This window comes from Trypanosoma cruzi, genomic scaffold, assembly GCF_000209065.1.
Source record: "Trypanosoma cruzi strain CL Brener 1047053517163 genomic scaffold, whole genome shotgun sequence".
Taxonomy (NCBI): domain Eukaryota; phylum Euglenozoa; class Kinetoplastea; order Trypanosomatida; family Trypanosomatidae; genus Trypanosoma; species Trypanosoma cruzi.
This window is the reverse complement of record NW_001849555.1, coordinates 202,855-222,521: the sequence shown is the minus strand read 5'-3', so window position 1 is coordinate 222,521 and position 19,667 is coordinate 202,855. Positions and strand designations below refer to the sequence as shown.

Sequence of the window (19,667 nt, the reverse complement as noted above, 5' to 3'; positions counted from 1 at the left end):
GGTGATCTTGATTGTGTTTGGGCATCTGTTGTGAAAGGAACTTGGGTTCAGCCCAGCTGATCATTGTACTCTGCACGCTGTCCGTGGACTGCGTGGCCACACCCTCAACCAGTTGAATATCCCATCCATCTCCTAAATATCATCACCATTGCCATATCCTACAGTATCGATTCCCACAAGCAGAAACACCTTACTGTCCCTCGCAAGTGCTGTGGACCGGTGCAAAACGCGCAAACGATTATCGCCATTCCTACTGCCAAGGGTGGTGTGTGCCCTCCACTCCTTCTTGGTGATCCCAGCAACAATGGACGGCCACGTCTCCGCAGCCTTGATGTACCCGGCCACAATGTCGGGAAATCGAACCACAAACAATTTGTTTTCATGGGCGTTATACTCAAACAAGCCTTCAGCAATGGCAACCATCACCCCACCAGCACGGAAGAGAGGGTGAAACAAATGCTTTCTTCACTTCAAATAACCCAGTCACATCCCTTGACACCACTGGCATCATATTCGGCACAAAAACGTCGATCTTCTGCGGCAGTTGCACTTCCCCTGCCTTACTCCCCACAGCGGTCGCAGCTCCACTACCGCAGCACATCATCGCAACGATGAAAAGCGCGGCGGAAGTGACGCCGGGACATGTTGGGCCTCCGCGGCCCACTCTCTCCTCCTTCCCTCCTCCTTCCGCTGGATCCGGTCACGCGGCGACGGTTGTGTGTGCGGGGTGCCTTCACTGCAGCAACACGTGAGAGCATACAAATATGTGTGTGTGGGCGGTGTGTGTGCTGTTGGTCCTTTCAGTGCCTTACAATTTCACAGTGGCGATTAGCGCTTGTTTGCTTTCCTAGCGTGTCTGTGTTCAAAAAGTAGAGGGAAAGGGGAAAACAAGCCAAGTAAAGAGATGAGACAGCGAGCACCGCCACTCCGCACCGGCCACCGCGGGCGTCACGGCGGGCCGTCGGTGTGTGCGGGCCAGCCCTCACGCGATGCAACACGCCACACCCAACAGGGAGTGACAGACAGACAGGCGGAGAGAGATAGATGAATGGACGCCGTCAAGAGGCACTCACAATCCACATGGCCCGTGAGCATGCGGCCACTCCACACAGGAACACAGCAGGAAAGGGTGAGAGGGGAAAAAAGCAAGAAGCAGCACAACACACAAAAGAAACAAATTACAAGCGGGAAAAGCACCGCCACGGCCCTCGCCCTGGCCGGCAACTCCACACCAGCCCTCACACACACAGACACCATCGCAGTGCTGTCAGTCCGCGGGGGAAAAGATTCGGCCCTCCACACAACAAACGCACACCAAGCGAGCAATCACCCAAAGTGCCGCACGCAGAAGCGATCCCTCACCCATCCATGACGCGGCGCCTTACTCCACGCGGTCACACGGAGTGCGGCATTTCCTCAGAACTAATCCTTCGTACATCCCTTGAAAATGCTTCTGTCAATGATGGGCATAAAAAAAAAAAAAAAAAAGAAAATGGAAAATGCATTAGCACCGAAACACCGCCAGACGCAATATTTCTTTCATAACAAAGCGATTATACGATTGTTCCTAATATGGACACAGGTGTACGAATTTATAAAAATTAACTTTTTTTTCACAATAAACAGAAATTTCCCTTTTCTTTATTATTCTTAAAATGGTATGATCGATAGCGTTGCTCGTTTTTGACAACTTTATGCAATAATGCCGCTCGGTACTGTCAAACCCGAGCCGTATGCACACACAACTAACATACCATATAAAAACCACCCGATGTTTTTCACCAGAAACCAAGCAACCCCACTCCCTCCCTAATTTTCTTCGGTCACTGTTATGCTCGATAGCGTTGGAGATTTTTGGCATTCGTGTGCGGTGCTGCCGCCTGGTGCTGGTGCACCCGCAATGTATACACACACACAAGTATCCAAAAATATATAAATCTCACAATATTTTCTACCAGAAATAAAAGTTGCCCCTTCCCCAATTCGTTTTCCCCATTTCTTTAGTTATTGCTGACTTCAGGTGGCCTGTTTTGCAATAACATTTCGGCTGTTACCGTCACTTGATACTGGTGTACCTTTTCCTCCCAGAACGCCGCTATTTCACGATTCTCAGCTTCTGTTAAATTCGCCGAATCATGACATCTCTGCCAGTCACTTATCGGCGTGCTGTCTGCGTGCTGCACATAAATAATCTCCCACGACATGTCTCGGGATAATTCCTCCCAACCGTTAAAATAACTCGCCACACGCTCCTTAAACAGCCTCACATTGCTGGTTTGGGTGTGGTGTGCATTTGCCGTAGTCGTCCGCAGCCCAACCAGCGCTTTCCGCGGTGACTCCATGAAGAAAAGGGCATCCACCAGCGGAAATTTTCCGACAGCCAGTAGGTACAATACCCCGCACTCCAAATCCATCCTGTCAGGGTTGCCACGCAGTTTTTTTAATGTTTCACTGCGGGTGGGGTGACCTCGAGGTTTGTTGCTCAATACCGAAAACTGCGACGTTATTCGTCCTTCTGTAGCTCAGTGAGTTTTCTTTGTATTATATCCACGGCATGCGGATTCATAAACGCAGCCGTGCCTGCATACTCAAAGACAACCCACAGAAAGCAACCGAAGTTACGCAGCAACAGATTGAAAACATCGACCGGCGGCGTCATATTTGTTAGATGCTGAGTTATCGTAGCCATGGCCGAACGGGAGACCGGTGCGTTGCAACCTACTTCGATTCCTGGCTCTTCTCGCACTCGGACAAATCTCACGATTGTGTGAGAAACATACTCAGCAATCCAAATTTTACTCCTTCCCACACCCATGTAATCCGTAGAATTAGAAGGTTCAATAAGTTTTACAGCTTTTTCAATCGCGGACAATTGAATTTTATATTCTAACTGATTGAAGATACAAAGTGGGATCGGACCCACTTCATCCATGCGCTCCTCCACCGTTTCCCAGTATTTCGCCTGTTCCCTCACTTGTTCCCCCGTGGGCTGCATGTGCTTCCTCCAAAAGCACATCGCCTTCACATCAATCCTGTCAGGACAATTAATTATGAGTGGCACCGCTGTCTTATGCCTCCTCCATCCCTCAAAGTTATTCTCGTTTGGTGTTGTCAGTACAATCATGCCCCATTCGAAAGGAACAAAAAAAACCGACGGATTACGACCCTTCACTAACACATCGTAAATGACATACCCTTTCATCCCATGCTTCCACAAACTCGAGATAACACTCCTCGACATTTCATTAATATCGTATCTTGTCACCGTCTTGATGGCCTTGTCACACACGTATGTCGTACTTCCACCAAAACTGTAGACAACCATTTGGAGTTTCTCGACGTCGCAGTGCAGCAGCTGGTAGAGGAGGTACGAACCGGCACCCATCGACTTCCCGATCCCGGGCGTCCCAATCAAGAGATGCTGCTTGGGCTTAAAGTCGGTCCCACCGTGAGGGCTGAACCATTCGGTTAGATCGCCGCTGACGATCTGCCACGCTCGATCCACCTCACAGTTAACACACAAGTCATTACCGGCCCTATGCGGCCCATTCATCGTGTACGGCCATCCCTTGTCCGAGGTGAGCACCATCAGCCTGGGACGCGGTGCACCGGATTGCTGCACACCGTCATCCTTTTAGAGGGATTCGCCAACTTTCTTGTACTTCCATGACTGTTTCGGTTTCCCCTTCTCCACCTTCATTCCCATTTCTGTTTGCTCTTCCTCACAATCGGGTATTTCCACGACATGGCTCCACCTCGCATTGTACACAGACTGGTACACTCCCTTCAGCACCGTTGATTTAACCACCTTCGTTGATGTCTGCGCCTGAAAAAGGGCTGCGTTTAGTTTTCCCCTTGCAAGAGGAGTGACCGTATCCTTTCCTTCATAGTCCCTCCATTGCTCGAGAGAGAACACACCCTCGTGATGAAGCTTGTACACCTGGTACTCTGTTAAATTAAAAATAATTCTAAGAAGCCGCTGGTCTTGTACGTAAGCATCCGGCTCCTGAACAAACACCTGCATCGTCACTTTGTGGTCTTCACCAACGGCCGTCCTGCCGCCAACATAATTACGAAGGAATTCATTCAGCTTCATGTCGGTCCTGAGAGTGCTTCCCTCCAGCAGGATTTCCTTTACGCTGCTTCTCATGGTCCACTGCGGTCGCCTCATTCCCTCCACTCCTCTGCGAGTTGCAGCGTCGGAACCATCACCGGAGATGCCGCTTCGAGGCGCCATCGCAACACCCGTGCGGTGAAGCATCCCACTCGCACCGCCCAACCGCGGCCAGCAGGTGCCGCTGGCTCCAAAGGACACTCGCGGCTGTTTCGTCCCGCAGTCCCAATGGCGTTGGGCGTGGCGCTCGCATGGCGGGGCGGTCGGTGCGCCATGCAGCCGCACTGCAACGCCTGTCGGTGAAGCAGTCAAGGCCCACCGCCCCCGCAGCAACACAACGTGCAATCGGCAAAAACAAAGCCACATTATCGCCCTTTTCTGTATTATTCACGTTGTCGGTCTGTTTGCCCCATCACCGACACAAAAAATAAGTGCACACCTTCACAGAGGGAAAAGTAAAAAGTAGGCACATTCCTACCGTCCCGCCGCGGGCCAACACTCTCCTCCACCCACCACCATTGCCGCGCAGGAGACCGCACTCATATCGCAGAGTCAGCACCACAATGTGCACCACACCACCGTGCACTGAACAATGGGCGAGACGCGGCCATGCACCGCCCGCTCCATTTTCCCACCACTCAAGTGTTGCGCGCCCGCACAAAGTGGCAAACAGAATCAGAGTGCACACAAACCCAATCAACACCCTCACTCGCTGAAGCACATTATTCGCATGGGGTGACAACTTTTGAGGACACACCAGCAGTAGCAGGCTGCATGGAATTTCCCTGCCAACCCTGCGAAGAGACACAACAACTCTGCGGAGTAAAGTGGCAGCCCCTCGGTGCTGCCTGCAGTCCACATGGCAGGAAGAATTCCACGCACGCATAGTTCCGGATTCCTCGCTGTTTGACTGCACATCAACAGAAAGTAAGAAAATACGTGCGCGCTAGACGACGTTTAAATAAGTCAATTCTTCAGCCCGTTTTGTTTGATGGCGTTGGCGAGCAATCCCACACAATCCAATCAAATTGACACGCCGGACAGAATGGCGTCAGTTGATAAACAAATAATTGCGCCAATGCAAAAAGCAGCAGGAATTTTGTTTTTACTCCCGAATTCGGGGGGCGACGGTGGCATAAGAGTGTGTATGTGCGCAAAGACTTTCGCGGGACGGTGCTGTCCAATCCCGCCGTGCCCTGACACAAAAGGGCAGCAGAAAAAAAAAATAGGAGCACACTCTCCAGAAAAGGAGTGACGGTTGGGCAGTCAACCCCCGTTCCTTCTCACGTGACATCCACATATGTGCACTCCACCTCAAAATACGTACCTCCCTGAACGCCGCATGCATGAAGTGTGGTTTCTTCACCCGCAATGTGTTTTTCCTCCCGCAAACAACCAAAATAATAATAATAATAATGGCCATGGCGCAGCTCCACTCAGGGGAAGCAATCGGAACAGACACGAGTGGGGCCAGGGATCATACCAAAAATATGTTTAAAAAGGGGGTAATAACTCCTCCAAGCCACAGAATCGTGCAGTGTCCATCCCTCTTCCTCTAAATTGAAACCTCCTCAACAGAAATAATGCAGCAGGCACATGTGCAGCACAATATCTTTCGCTATCCCACGTCCCATCTTAATTCCCATGACTGCCACGGCGGTGGTGCCTGCGTTACACCTGGGACGAGTCCAAAATATCAGGCAGCATGCCGTGGAGAGTGGATGCTTGCCGAACGTGGCCGCGTTGGCGCCTAACAGGAAATGGCGTCAACTACAAGGAAACATCCGCGACTCAAGCTACCCGTGCGTGGCCGTACTAAAGCGACATTGAAACACGTGTTTAGAAACGTAAAAAAGGAGAAAGAAAATGAACCACCAGAGTGATCCAAAAGAACACACCAGTATATACATCCACAAAGAAATACATCACTCCGCATAATTCTTCGATATTTCGCTTATGGTTCTTTCTACACAGCATCAGAAGCATAAAAGGCGGCAGGCATGCCCTCCACACAGTCCTCGTGGAACAGGAGGGAGAGTCACTGCAGGCACCCGCACAAAAAATAGAAACAAACCAACAAAAACCAATAATCAATGACGCTTTCGGGGCGGAGCCCGATGGGTGGCTGCGCAGCTGCACAGCCGTGGCACCCACGCCCTCCCTCATGTCAGCCAGCAACGCACACTCACAACCTCCAGGAGGTGACGCGTCGCAGAAGGGCTTCATTGGCTGTTTTCCCTAACGCTTTCCTGAATGCATCCTATGGCCCGCACACAACCACCATCGTCGAGCACGTCCTCATTACTGAGTACAGATATGAAATAGAGAGCACTAGCCCACATACTCGGTGCTGCAGCGAAGAGCGTAAAACACACGCACACACACACATTTGTTACGCATCCACGCCGGGCTAGCGTGATAGTGTAATAATCCGTTGTCGTCGATAATCGATAAAATAATACACCAAACCAATCACCCAATCAATCTATGAATAATTTAAAAAAAGAAGATGCCTAGCAGAAGCATCCACGTTATGCCGCACCTACAAGGAGCTTTGTGCATTCTCGACGCGCAACGGTGCTTTTGAGTGGCGGAGCATTTCCACACCCAAAAGGAGAAACTGCGATAATTCTTTTGTCCAGCAAACCATCCTTACCTGTCCAGAGGGGCATAATTAACGCTGCAGCTCGCACTGGATACACGGTCGAACAAGCTGAAGGCGTCTAATCGAATGTCACCGGCCATGGGCTGCTACGGCATTGCGGGTGGTTGGTACGACGCAACGGTGGTGCCTGAGGCATACGACGATGACGTCATGTCATAGAGCTTCTGCGTCTCGTCGTCGCTCTCCTCGGCATCGCGCAGCAGCGCCTCCAGCCCACCACGCCGCGGCTCGCGCAGCTCCTGCCAGTGGCGGTCCTCCGCATACCACACAACGACGCCGTACACAGTGACCGCAAGCATCACAGTCGACAGCAGCAGCACGATAGCCGCGTACGCCCTCGCACCGCCGTCGCTCGGCGCAAGGTGGTTGGCCGCGCTCACCACGCACAGCGCCGCAAGGAGCAGAAAGCTCGCCGCGTGCATCACCGTCAGGAAGGCCGAGCGCATCATGTTCGTGAAGGCACCCACGCCCGCACCCGCAAGCAGCACAGCCGCCATGCAGAAGTACTGGACGTCGCAGCCTCCCACGGGCGGGTGCACAGCAGCAATCAGGCCCACCACACACAGCACCGACAGCTGGAACACACACCAGTACACGTGGCTGCCCCTCATGTTCGTCAGCATGCTGCCGTACATCCGCTGCTGCGCCGCGGGGTGCCAATACCCGACGGGGTACAGCAGGCGCTCGTGCAGCGGCTTCCTCAAAAACTGCCAGTACCTCGTGAAGCTCGCGCCCGTGTGGCGGGCAATCAAGTAGCACACGCCAGCAGGGAACGCCACACCGTACAGCACGCCAACGACACCAATCACGCGGTGCTGCACGCGGGCGCCGGGCATCGCCAGTGCAAGCACGGAGCCGAAGAAGATGCCGAGGTGCATCGCGTGCGCCACGACGTACGTCAGGCTCGGGAAGCGCATCGCCGCCCACGCACTCGCCGCGTCCACGCCGCGCCACCGCTGGAAGGCGGCCGTCACACCGCAGTGCACGCACCCGAACACAGCGGCAAGCAGCGCGTTGCCCACCACCATCCACAGCGGGTCAAGGGCAGCGAACACCGACAGGAAGTACGGCAGCGCAGCGGTGCTCGCACGCTCCTGTGACGAGGCGCATGAAATCCTCGCAAACACGCCAACCGCCTGCATCTCCAGGACGGAGCCCAGCCCGCCCGTCACCACCACGGCAACAGCCGCCGCACCCGCAACAACGCCGGTGATCGCCGAGAGAGCGCTGGAGGCGGCGGGCAGCGTGTCAGACCTGATCGTGAAGGAACCAAGCAGCACACCCTTGCAGCCGCCGGACACCGCCGCAGCGTCGCAGCGAATGACTATCGTCTCGTCGGCAGCAATGAAGTAACCGCGGTGCACGGGCACAGCCAGCTCCAGGACGGTGGACGGATTCGTCGCGTTGCGCACCCACGTCGCGTTGCTCAGCATCGCTCCCCACGGACCGCCAAACCCGCGCGGCTGCGCCGTCGACACCGGCACGAAGCTCAGGTGCGTGCCAAGCTGCGGATCGCGTGCCCAACGAAACGGCGGCGGCAGCGACACCATCAGCCGCGTCGGGACGGCGCTCCCACCGCCATGGATGTCGTTCTGCGTCAGGCTGCCGCCAGCCGCCGTCGTCGTCACAGCAAGCGTCGGGCACGCCACATCGCTCCACCACGGCGTGCTGCTCACCGACGCCGTCGGGGTCCGCGTGGGCGACAGCGCCACCGTCTCCGTCACCCGCAGGGTCTCCGTCGGCCCGTACCACGTCGGACTGTATTGCGTCGCGCTCGGCGTCGGCTTCGGCGTTGGTGTCAGGCTGCGCGTCGCCGTCAGCGTCGCCGTGTGGCTCAGCGGCGGCATGCCGGGCGTGCGGTTGCACCCGTTCACGTACGGCAGGTACACCGGCAGGCAGTCGCGCCCGTACCCGCCATCAGCACAGCGGCAGCTGCACGACCCCGACATCGCCCTCGTCGCAGCTGCAAAGCAACTCACGTCGGCGTCGCACACGCCACACGCCACGGGGCGGAATTCCCCGATGATGCCGGCGGACCTGTAGTCCATCGGCTGCAGCGCCTGTCCGTTGAGTGTCAGGCACCCCACGACAAACCTTCCGCCGGCGCCCACAAGCGCAACGGTGCCGTCCATCACGACGGGCCCGCTGCCGACGTTCCCGTGGAGCGTCAGCGTGCTCTGCACAAGTTCCGCACTCCGCGGGTACGACGGCACAGACAGGAGCCTGCCGCTGATGCTGTTGCCGCGCACCGACAGCCACGACCCGGACACAAACGACGCTGACCCCCGCCGCAGCACCAGCAGCGCGCCATCCGTCAGCACACCGGCGTTGTCGTTCACCACGACGGCGGAGGCGTTGGCCACCACACCGCTGTCGAACACCAACCCATGCGCGGCGTACACCTGGCTCCCCGACACGCGCAGCACAGCGCCCCACGACCCAACCACGCGCGCACTCGCGTACAACGCATATTCGCCACCGAGCACAGCCGCGTCCAGCGCGACACCGCCACCGACAAGCTCCAGCACCGCGCCGTCCACCACCACCGTCCGTCCACCAGTCATCACGGTCACGAGGGCAACGCCGGACACAACCAGCACGGACCGCACAAGCCGCAGGCCCGACAGCACCAGCACCGGTGCGTACGGCGAGGACTGCGAGCCGGGAAGATACACAAGCGGCGTCGGCCTCGCGGCAACCAGCAGGGAGTCCGTCACCGTCAGCACAGACCCCGCGGGATACGTGCCGGTCAGCACAAGCGCACCGTTCAACGCCTCCACGTCGCACACGGACAGCTCCACCGGCCCGCTCTCGTCGCTCCCTGCCGCCCCCGCACTGCGCAACGCTCCACCGCCCATCACGTACAGCACAGCACCGTTCAGCAGCGACACGTTCTGCACAACGATCCGCACGCCGTCTCGCGCCATCCACGGCACGTAGAGCACAGGACTCACGCCGTCCAGCACAACGTGGCGCAGCGTCACCTCGCTCGCGCCGGCAGGCACAACGAACACCGACCGCACCGTCACGCCCTCGCGGACGAACACACTAGAAGCAGTGCCCGCAGCAGGCGGCAGCGCGGGAGCTCCCACAGGCACGCACGCCTCGCCGTACCCGCCGCTGCCGCACTCGCACACGCACACACCGTTCCTCATGCTCGCCGACGCCGTCCCGGGCGTGTAGCAGTGCGTGTCCCTGTCGCAGGCGTCGCACCCAGCAACGTCGATTCTCCCAGCGTCGCCAAAACCAGTCGCTGCGTACTCCTCCGCCATCGACAGGACACGCCCACCAGCGTCGTTGCACGCCACCCTCAAATGCGCCCCAGCCGAGAGCGACAGACTCAGCGACAGCATCCGCGGCAGCAGCGCTCGGTTGCGCACAAAGCTCAGCGTGCTCCCAGCAGCGGTCACGGCACCAGCGGCGTAGAGCATCTCCCTCGAGGCGCCGTCGTGCACGTTGCCCTTCGCCAGCAGCATCGACCCGCCATCCAGGCTCACCGTCGAATAAAACGCCACCGCGTAGTCCTCCGTCGACAAAAAGTCGCTCCGCACAAACGCCACAGCGGAGCCCGACACGCTCACAGCCCCACGCACAGACACCGCGTGCTTGCACAGCAGGAAGCCGCTGTCAACAAACGCCACCACGGAGCCGCCACTGGCCGCAACACCGCCCTCCACCGACACGCACAGCCCCAGCGCCGTCTGCACCGACAGCCCGTCCACGTACAGCGCACCGCGCGACGACAGCGCCACGCCGCCAACAACCAGCACACCAACAGCGTCGTCGAACACAGCTGCCACATGCGTGCGCGCAATGGTCAGCACGCTCCCCGTCAGATTCACGCTGTGCAGCACGAGGCACGCGGACGCGTCGCCAAGGTCGTAGGCGCCGCGGTACGCAACATGCTTCTCTGCAATCAGCACCGAGTCCACCACAGTGACGCGCGAACCCGGCGGAAATCGGTACGCCACCAGCACGCCGCCGCCAGAGCGCGACTCAAGACCGCTGATCAACACATCGGCACGCTCACCAGCAGGCGGGTCGGACAGCCACCCAACAACGTACAGGCTCGCTCCGTCCACAAAAGTGCAGTTCGCCAACGTCACGTTGCGCACGCTCCCTGACATCGACCCCACGTCCACCACGACGTCCGCCGCAAAGGTCACACCAACGTAGCACGCCACCGACGTCCCGAAACTGACGTTCACCTCCACATCCACACGCACATCGCGCACGCAGAAGTCGGCGCCGTCAGTGCTTGAGGGCTCGGGGACAGCGACGGGCAGACACGCATCGCCGTGGCCGCCCTCCGCGCACGTGCAGGCACAGCCATCACTCGAGGCCGTCGTCGTGTACGCAGGGAAGCACCACGCCGCAAGGGTGCATGGGTCCTCGCAGGTCAGAAATGTGGCATTGTACACGGACGGGATGCTGTATTTCACTCTCTCACCGCCGTTCACAGTGTTGCACGCAGCCACAATCGCTCCATTTGTGAGATCGCGGGACCCTGTGGATATCCGCAGCGCTTTGGTCATTCCATAGCTGGACATGAATCGGTTGCCGGACACAGACACCGTGGAGTCGCGGAGATTCACTGTGGGGTTCATAAAGAGGAAAGCTTCCGATGGGGACTCACGGCAGAGGTTGCTGCTCAACTGCAGCCAGGAGTTGTAGTAGATGTAAGAAAAGTATCTTGAATAAAACACAACCGAGCTTCGCCGCATCTCGTTGCCCTGAAACACAACCGCGGATTGGGACTCCACACCTAAGGAGGAAATTAAAAAAATGACGTACTGCACCTCACTCAACACAAGATTGCCTCGGATCACCACTGCAGAGTTGTTCAGTGCACTCAGTGATAAGGACTGTCTAGTCCCCTCAAGATATATCAACGTACTGCCAGCCATATGAAACGTGTTGCCCACCACCGCAAACACGGAGCGCCACCACACCCTCAGCGAAGATCTGACAACGTGAATGGCGCTTGACGATGCCGCCACGCTCTGAAACACATTGCCGCTGAACAACACCGCAGAGTCGTTGCTGATCGCCAGCCCATTCATCGCGACACACGACGGGCTACCAAGGCCCAAACCCGACCGGGGGATCAGCCTCGTGACCGTAAAGCGGTTCCCGCTGATCGTGATGTTCGTGCGCGGTGGAAACACACCCTCCGGGCTGAGCAGCGCGTCACGGAACGTGTTGCCGGTGACGACGATGTTCAGCGGCCCCACAGTGGCGTACGCATTGCCCAACAGCACCAGCACGGCACCGTCCCTCCACGTGCATCCATCGAACGTGACATGCGCCACGTCGCCCGTCATCGCCCCTATCAGCACCGTCAGGCTCATGCCGCCCCCGCTGAACGTAACGTTGCGATAGCACAGCCACGACAGCCCGCTGCCCACAGCCTGCGCCACCTCGGGGTACACCATGTCGCTGATGCACCCACCAACCGGCGGCGGTGGCGGTGTGGGCGGCACTGGCGGCGGCGGTGGTGGCGGTGGTGGCAGCGGGCCAGCAGGCACAGGCGCCGGGACGCACACATCGCCGTGCCCTCCAGCAGCGCACTGGCACTCGCAGTCAATGACCGCCGTCGTCAGCGGAGCGAAGCAGTCGCCGTCCTTTGTGCACTGCCCGAACGCAGCAACCGCCGTCACATTGGTGATGCTGTTCAGCTCCAGCTCTGCCGCCGTCGTCACCGCCCGTCCCGCAACCGTCAGGCACCCAGCAACGAACCGGTAGCCAGCGTTAACCCGCGATAGCAAAGGCACCGACAACCCCGTCGAGCCCATCTTGCAGCCCGTCAGCGTCACCACACTGCTGCCGTCGATGCTTACAAAAGCAGAGCCACTGTCGTAGAACATCGCACCCAAACCCACGTCGTTGTCGCGCCAATCCAGCCAGCTTGACCGCTCAACAGTCCACAAGTCATCGTTATAGATGGCGTAGCACACAGAGCCGCTGTTCCCCACCACGCGCAACACGCTGTGTTCCGAGACACTGAAGTCTAGGCATTGAAAAAAGAAGCTTGTCCCGGAGGACATCGTGTTGTTGAGCAGCGCAAAAACAGAGTGGTCGCGGACACTGAGGATATTTATGTCGAACATATGTGCGTATCCGTCAAAGCTGCAGTACCGCACGTACAGCGAGCTTCCACTTACCAGCTTCAGCGTCCCAGTCGAGTACAAACCAAACGCATCACGCCTCGATGCATGCGCATTGACGTTGCTGACCAACAACGAGGACGCAGTCAACTCGACGTTGTCCAGTATCACGACGCTCAGAATATTGATCCTAGTGTCAAGCAGCTGGACCGCGGAAGACTGCACCGCGTCAACCTCCGTGATGGCGATGTCACAGTGCTGCGGGAAGGCGAATGAAACCACAACGACAGAGGACCGCATCACCGTCCGGCTCACGCGGATAAGGACGCCGGCTGACTCGGCCACCTCAGCACCCCCAACAAACTGCAGCGCGGCACCGCCACAGAATGTGCACCCGGTGAGCGTGATGTTGATGGGGAGATGCAGCGGCATACTGTTGAGGAAAAACGTCAGCGCAGCACCCACGCCGTTGAATGTCACACCCACGTAGCAGTGGTGCGTCTTCCACATGGTCAGCGTGAGGCTCGTCAGCGTCTGGTTCACCACGCAGCTCGTGTCGCCGTCAACGGCTCTCTCCGGCAAGGGCGGCACAACCGTGTCGGGCACCTCAAAGGGAAGACACGACGCGCCATGCGATCCGTCCCTGCAGTTGCACGAGCACGAATTGCGGTCCACCGACTCCGTCCCGGGCATGTAGCACGCAGCGTCATCGTTGCATGTGCCGCACCTAAACAACACCACTTCCTCCGGAAACACGCCGTCGTACGACACCTCCTTCTCGCCCTGCAGGTTGCACCCAGCCACAAACTGCGCGGGCAACATCACAACAGTGCTTACAAGAAAGTAATTGAAAAAGGGCATTCTGGAGTCCACCTGACGGTTGCGTGCAAGCGCCACAGTAGTGCCGCTGCCCGACAGCTGAATTTCGTACAAGCAATCTGGCATACCTATTAATGAGGCTGCCCTAATGTTGTTGCCCTCCACACGCCACTGCGCACCACCCTGGAGGGTCACAAAGCCGTCAAAATACACCAGCGTGGGATCAAAAAATTCAGTCCTGCCAATGAACGTGCAGACCGCCACTCTCAGCAGCCCCGCGGAGCTCACAGTGGTGTCCCCGTTAAGATACAAGCCATTAGCCGCGCTCATCGTGTTGTTCTCCACGTCAATGTAGCCGCCGTTCCTTACATCAACAGCATAAGCATAAACAGATGATTCCTCACCGTTATTCTCTACCGTAGTCAGCGTATTTCCCTTCACAATGATCCCGCCACCATCAGCAACAACAGCATCGGAGAAATAAACGGCGTAACTATTCCCCTCAATGTAGTTGTCAAGCAGCATCAGCGTCGTGTTTCTCCCAGGGAAAAACTCCAGAAAGCCAATGGCGTGCACTGATGTTTTCACAAACGTACTGCCTACCACCAGTATCTGGGAGCTCGCACCAAAATAACCCTCAAACGCCAACTCACCAGAATCCAGCATCGAAGATGTCACGTTCACGTGCACGCGCGCACCACTCCCCTTGATCGACAGGCCCATAAGGACGCACTGCAGCAGCGTGATGTTGAGTGTCTGTTGTGGCGCGTCGAAGCTCCACAGGTCCAGCACAATCGCGGCAGTGAAGGTCACGTTGACAAAGCACAGACCACGCACACCGGGATCAGGATAGTCCACGGAGCTGATGCTGCCACCGTACACGCAGCGGGCCTCCGTGTCCTTCACGTCGGGCAGCGGGAGCGGCCCAAGGCCGTCCGGAACCGCAGCTGGCAGACACGTGTCACCGTAGCCGCCAGCAGCGCACACACACTCACAGCCGCTGATGCTGCTCGTCCTCGCTTCAAAGCACACAGCGTCCACGGTGCACGCGCTACAGTCCAGCGACGTCACGGGTGCTCCAATATTGAGGTCTTCTCCGTAATTCGTCACAGGAGAGCCCCTTAGCTCGTTGCACATGCCGTAGATGATCGGGCGCGAGTCGGATGGTGGTGGCCAGTTGCTTGTCATGTGTGCAATAGTTGACGAGTACGAGCCGTACGTGAAGTTGTTGTCAAGTATCGACCACACACTCTGGTCGCAGAACGCCACGCCGTAGTATTCTGTCACGTGCACAACGTAGGCGGTGCGGAACTCGTTGTTGCGGTGCACCAGCCAGCTGCCGTCAGTCACAGTCAGCGTGTTTGCCATGAGCATGGCGAAGCCGAGACGGAACGTGCTGGACACAATCTGCAGCACGCTGCCACCATCCACCGCAACGTCCTCAAACACACATGCGCCTTCGTAGTATTCGATGCTCGGCGCACTCCACGAGCTGTTCTGTATGGAGAACACGGAGCCGCCGCTGACACGCAGGTACGACGCAAGAGCGTACATCACGTGCGTCTGCGACAGGACAGCACAGTTGTCCATGTAAAAGACACTGGACAGGTTCACGGCGAGGCCGCGCTCCACGAGGATCGCAGCGCACGAGCCCCCGCCACACACCAGCGTCGACCGCGTCATGACAAACCGCGTCGACAGCAGCCGGACGCCGTCCAGGACAAGCGCGGGGCCGTACCGAAATTCCTCGTGTCTATGGGTCGTCGGCACGTACTGCGACCCGCCAACCGTCGCGCGCAGCGTTGAGTTCGCCAGCAGCACACTCGAGTGCAGCGGCATCGCGCCATGCAGCACGATCGTGCCCTCCAGCGACGTCACATTCGTCATGTTGACGAGGGCGTGGGGCATCAGGCGCGCCGTGCTCTCGCTGAGGCCACCAATCCGCAGCTGCGCGCCACCCTCAAGCACGCAGTGGCGCAGCGTCACGTTCAGCGCGTCAGCAAACGCGTCCATCAAGCGCAGGTCCACCGCCACAGTGATCGGCCCGCTGAACACCACCGAGTCGAAGCACGCCGTCGCACGCCCACCGCCAACCGTCACCGACTCCGTCAGCGTCACGCCACTCACGCAGCCCTCCGCACCGCCACCGGCCCTCGCAGGCGGCACGTCGAACGGCAGGCACGCCTCGCCCACGCCGCCGGCACGGCAGCCGCACACGCAGTCAGAGAACGACGCCGTCAGCGCATCAAAGCACGCCAGCGCGGCCGCACAGCCGTCGCACGGCACCACGCTCACGGAGGACAGGCCGGCCAAGCGGTAGTCGCCGCTGCTCCGCAGCGCACGGCCGCCGGCACGGTTGCACTGCACCGACACGACGCCGCTCGTGATTGCCAGCCCGGAGACAAGCGTCGCGCCGGTGGCAACGCAGCGCGCAATAGACACGACACCGCCGCTCAGCGTCACCCCCGACAGCGACACCACCGACGACGCCTCGCCCACCGCCCACACGTCGTGCAGCTCCAGCCACCCGCCGACACCGACCGTCCCACCGTCGCAGCGCACCAGCGACGACGCAACAGACCCCTCGACGCCCACGAAGCGCAGCACCGAATCAAACACCGCGAGGCGCTCTCCAAGCACAATGCCGCCGCCGCTGCTCACAACCGACACGTTCGTCACGGAGAACACCGAGTGGCTCCGCAGACTGAGAATCGACGAGGACGCCACATGCAACGCGGACGCGGTCGGACCGCCCGACGCCTCCAGCGACACGCCGTCAAGCACCACCGCGCTCGACAGCAGGTCCACGCCGCCGCCAACGTACACCGCCGACCCGCCCGCATGCAACGACCTCAGCACAGTGTTGCTCACACGCAGCTGCGTCTGCAACAGCGACATCGCGTGCAGCACAAGCGGCGACGCCACCGCGTCCGTCAGCCCGCTCAGTTGCGAGTAGCGCATCGGCCCCGCCGTCACAATCGTCGAGTCACGGACCGTCACGTTCGTGTGTGCCGGCAGGTTGTGCACAAACACAAGCGAGCAGTAGCTCCCGGACAGCCCGCTCACGCTCACCTCCAGGCTCCGGTCACGCGCCGGCTCGCCGCTGTAGCCCCGCACGTAGATCTGCGCACCGCCGTCGCACACGCAGTTCCTCAGTTCGATGCACAGCGCGCCGGGAAGCATCGCAGGCACGTCGAACACCGCAGCCACGCCGTTCGTCATGTGCACGCCGTCCATCAGCACCGTGTCCACGGCGCGGCCAACCGTGATGGCTCTGTCCACCGTGCCGCCCCGCAGTCGCAACACCACCGCATGCACAGCGGGCATCCACGCCGCCGCCGCAGTCAGCAACAATACGACGAGCAGCGCCGCACGCACAGCCGCAATGGCCATGCACAACACACGGTGCCGGCTGCGCGGACACGCACCCACCGCACACCACATCCACAAACCAATCAGATATCAATAGAGCTGTCGTGGTGTGTCGCACTCGCCCCGTCGACCGTAACTCCTGCTTCGCAGATCCATTTCTACAAATGGCAAATCAAGAGACACTATTCCGATAGATCGATATCCTACCACTACTAGTCCTAATACAGCGATTAATCCCTAACACCTTGAAACGATAGTTGTGCTGGTCAAGCCAAAATATCTCTATCTGCACAGTCAGAAAAGGAATAAAAGGCAGCAACAAAAGTAACCAAGCACAGTGGCACGCAGAGGCATCCGGTCACAGACAGTCCCCACCAAAGCACAACCACCGACAAAGAAAAGCGCAGACACAACCACGCCGTTAACACCATCGCCCTCCCACCGCCCATGCAGCCCCACACAACCACCATGCAGAGTGGCAGAATCCCAGCAAAAAAGGCACATGGCTATTGGCACCGCTTCTGCAACCAAATGGTTCTACCACAGAGCACTCTTGATGCCGCGAAAGACACACAAGAACCGAGACACACCCACGTGGCAGCGTTACAACCGGCGACCATCAAGCGCGTCAAAGAAAGAAATGGTGACACGGGAGAGGAGTGGAGGATTCGCCATTCGCCAGCAGTAAAGGCGTCGTTCTTCCTCGCGTGAGTCGGCATTGCACAGCAAGCAGCGGCACCATAAGCGCACAACACACACAAGAAGGAAGGATGAAGATGGGCGGTAACGGCACTCAGATACAGGGGACAAGGGTCCACACCGATTGTGCGGTCGGTTCCATCCCTCTCCCACTGGGACGCCACTCCACCGACGCCGTCGCTTGCCTCCTCCTTCACCAACACAACGAGGGAGAAGCACCCACACGCAACCGCCAGCACAGAGTACAAGAGGAGCAACCAACTACACTGCAATAACTATATCGTGTAACTGTCTAGTGTGTCTGCCTACGGTCACAAAAAAAGAAAGCATCTAAGAACACACACAACCACAGCAGGGCGCCAGAAAAAAACAAGCAGGATGACTGTTGAAACGCAACACTGCACGGCTGCCCACACCGTGGCAAGCCGCGGGAAATATGCTGGAAAGTAAGAAAATATAAATCCGTCTTCCATTACGCATTCACTCTAAAAAAAAAAAAAACAAGAAAAAACTGCACGCTGCTGCGTGACATCCAAATCGGTGCGCATGTCCCGCCTGCAGATAATGAAGAAATACGCTACACTCGTTACAGTCGTTTAAACCCTCGGTGCCCACACATTATTTATATTCCACTGGGACACTCGGCGTGGCCTTGTGCACCCCATTCCATTGTCTCTTAGCCGGCGCCATCGGCGTGGCACACAATGCCAAGAGCGCCCATGATCAATTAAAAAAGGGGGGAAAAAACACTGAGTAGATCCCGCCGTAATTGTCGGACCACAACGCGGGGGGAAATAAAAAAGCAACCAAACAAAAACCACGCGATGATGGCCCCGGGGGGAGCATGCTTCCACATGGAGGAAGGGACCTGCGCAGCGAAGGGGGTACAAAGTAAAATAAAATGGTTAGAACAAGGCGTCACAGAAAGTGGCAATTAATTTAAAAGAGTGCGTGGACAGACGCATATGTTCCCGCTGGAGGCAGGAAGTCCTCACCGCGATTTCTCAGTAAAGGGCTACAAAGGCGCAAAACCCCAGCAGCAGCAGCAGCAGCAACTGCGACACGCCCCCACGCATGGAGCCTTCGCTTTTCTTGACCAGTCTTGGTTCACCGACACTTAGTGGGCGGTTGTACAGAAAGACGTTCGTCACTGCCACATCGCTGCTGTTGATGTCTCCCTCGTCGCCCCCAATGTAGAAGCATGAGACTCCAGCCCTCGCGTCTCAAGTGTTGGTATCGTCTCCGGGCTCCCCACAATCTCACCATCCACGTACACGGAGCCCTTGTGGCCGTCCTGCAGCATGAGCGCCACCTGGTGTTCTTTCCCCGGCTCCCAAGTGGTGTTCGATGTCGTTTTCTTCCCAGCAAACACTGTCTCCCACGTTTTATCCATGCTGTACGACAGCCCAATGAAGTTCGTGCTGACGGGTGCATCCAGATTCGCACCCAGCAGTGGAGCGCTCCCCTTCGCAACCTGGTGGATGGTCACCGTCGCCACAAGAGTGAACCTGTGGTTCACAAAGCTGTACTGTCTGTTAGGTCCCCACCTGCTCATCGACCACATTGCCCTGGACCCAGGCCCCGTGAATTTGAAACCATTTTTGACCTTTGATGCTTTCGTCACGGATGCATTCACGCAACGGTAACCGTCGGTCCCCGTGTTACCACCGGACGACGTATCGGACAGGAATCCAACCAGACCGGCCGTGGGTGTGGACGACTTGGAGAAGGAATCCAGTCTCACCCAAGTACTGAGGACGGGCTTGATCGTCTTCAGCTCATCAGTCAGGCGGGCAAGGGATATGCCCCGGCGCGTTCCACAATACTCCCTCGTGAAAGGCGCAACGCACCATCTGAGTACAGTATGGTGCTGGAAAACGTCAGACTCACA

The 19,667-nt window shown here is 58.0% G+C and overlaps 1 protein-coding gene and 3 pseudogenes across 1 annotated transcript, besides 4 other annotated features; all 4 read right to left on the bottom strand.

Annotated features, from left to right (window-relative positions):
• On the bottom strand, positions 1–758 carry Tc00.1047053511765.55 (annotated as a pseudogene; the record flags this gene model as incomplete).
• Positions 1–19,667: a sequence feature (areas not merged during assembly with more than two copies in the genome that could not be assigned to a particular haplotype).
• Positions 1,471–1,493: a microsatellite.
• On the bottom strand, positions 1,991–4,237 carry Tc00.1047053511765.40 (annotated as a pseudogene).
• Tc00.1047053511765.20 (dispersed gene family protein 1 (DGF-1), putative) lies at positions 6,866–17,149 on the bottom strand (the record flags this gene model as incomplete). The annotated part of the gene is made up of 1 exon (XM_804608.1): positions 6,866–17,149. The coding sequence occupies one exon, from the start codon at positions 17,147–17,149 to the stop codon at positions 6,866–6,868; it is 10,284 nt and encodes a 3,427-aa protein (XP_809701.1).
• Positions 12,236–12,295: a microsatellite.
• Positions 18,695–19,667, bottom strand: Tc00.1047053511765.10 (annotated as a pseudogene; the record flags this gene model as incomplete).
• Positions 18,811–18,830: a microsatellite.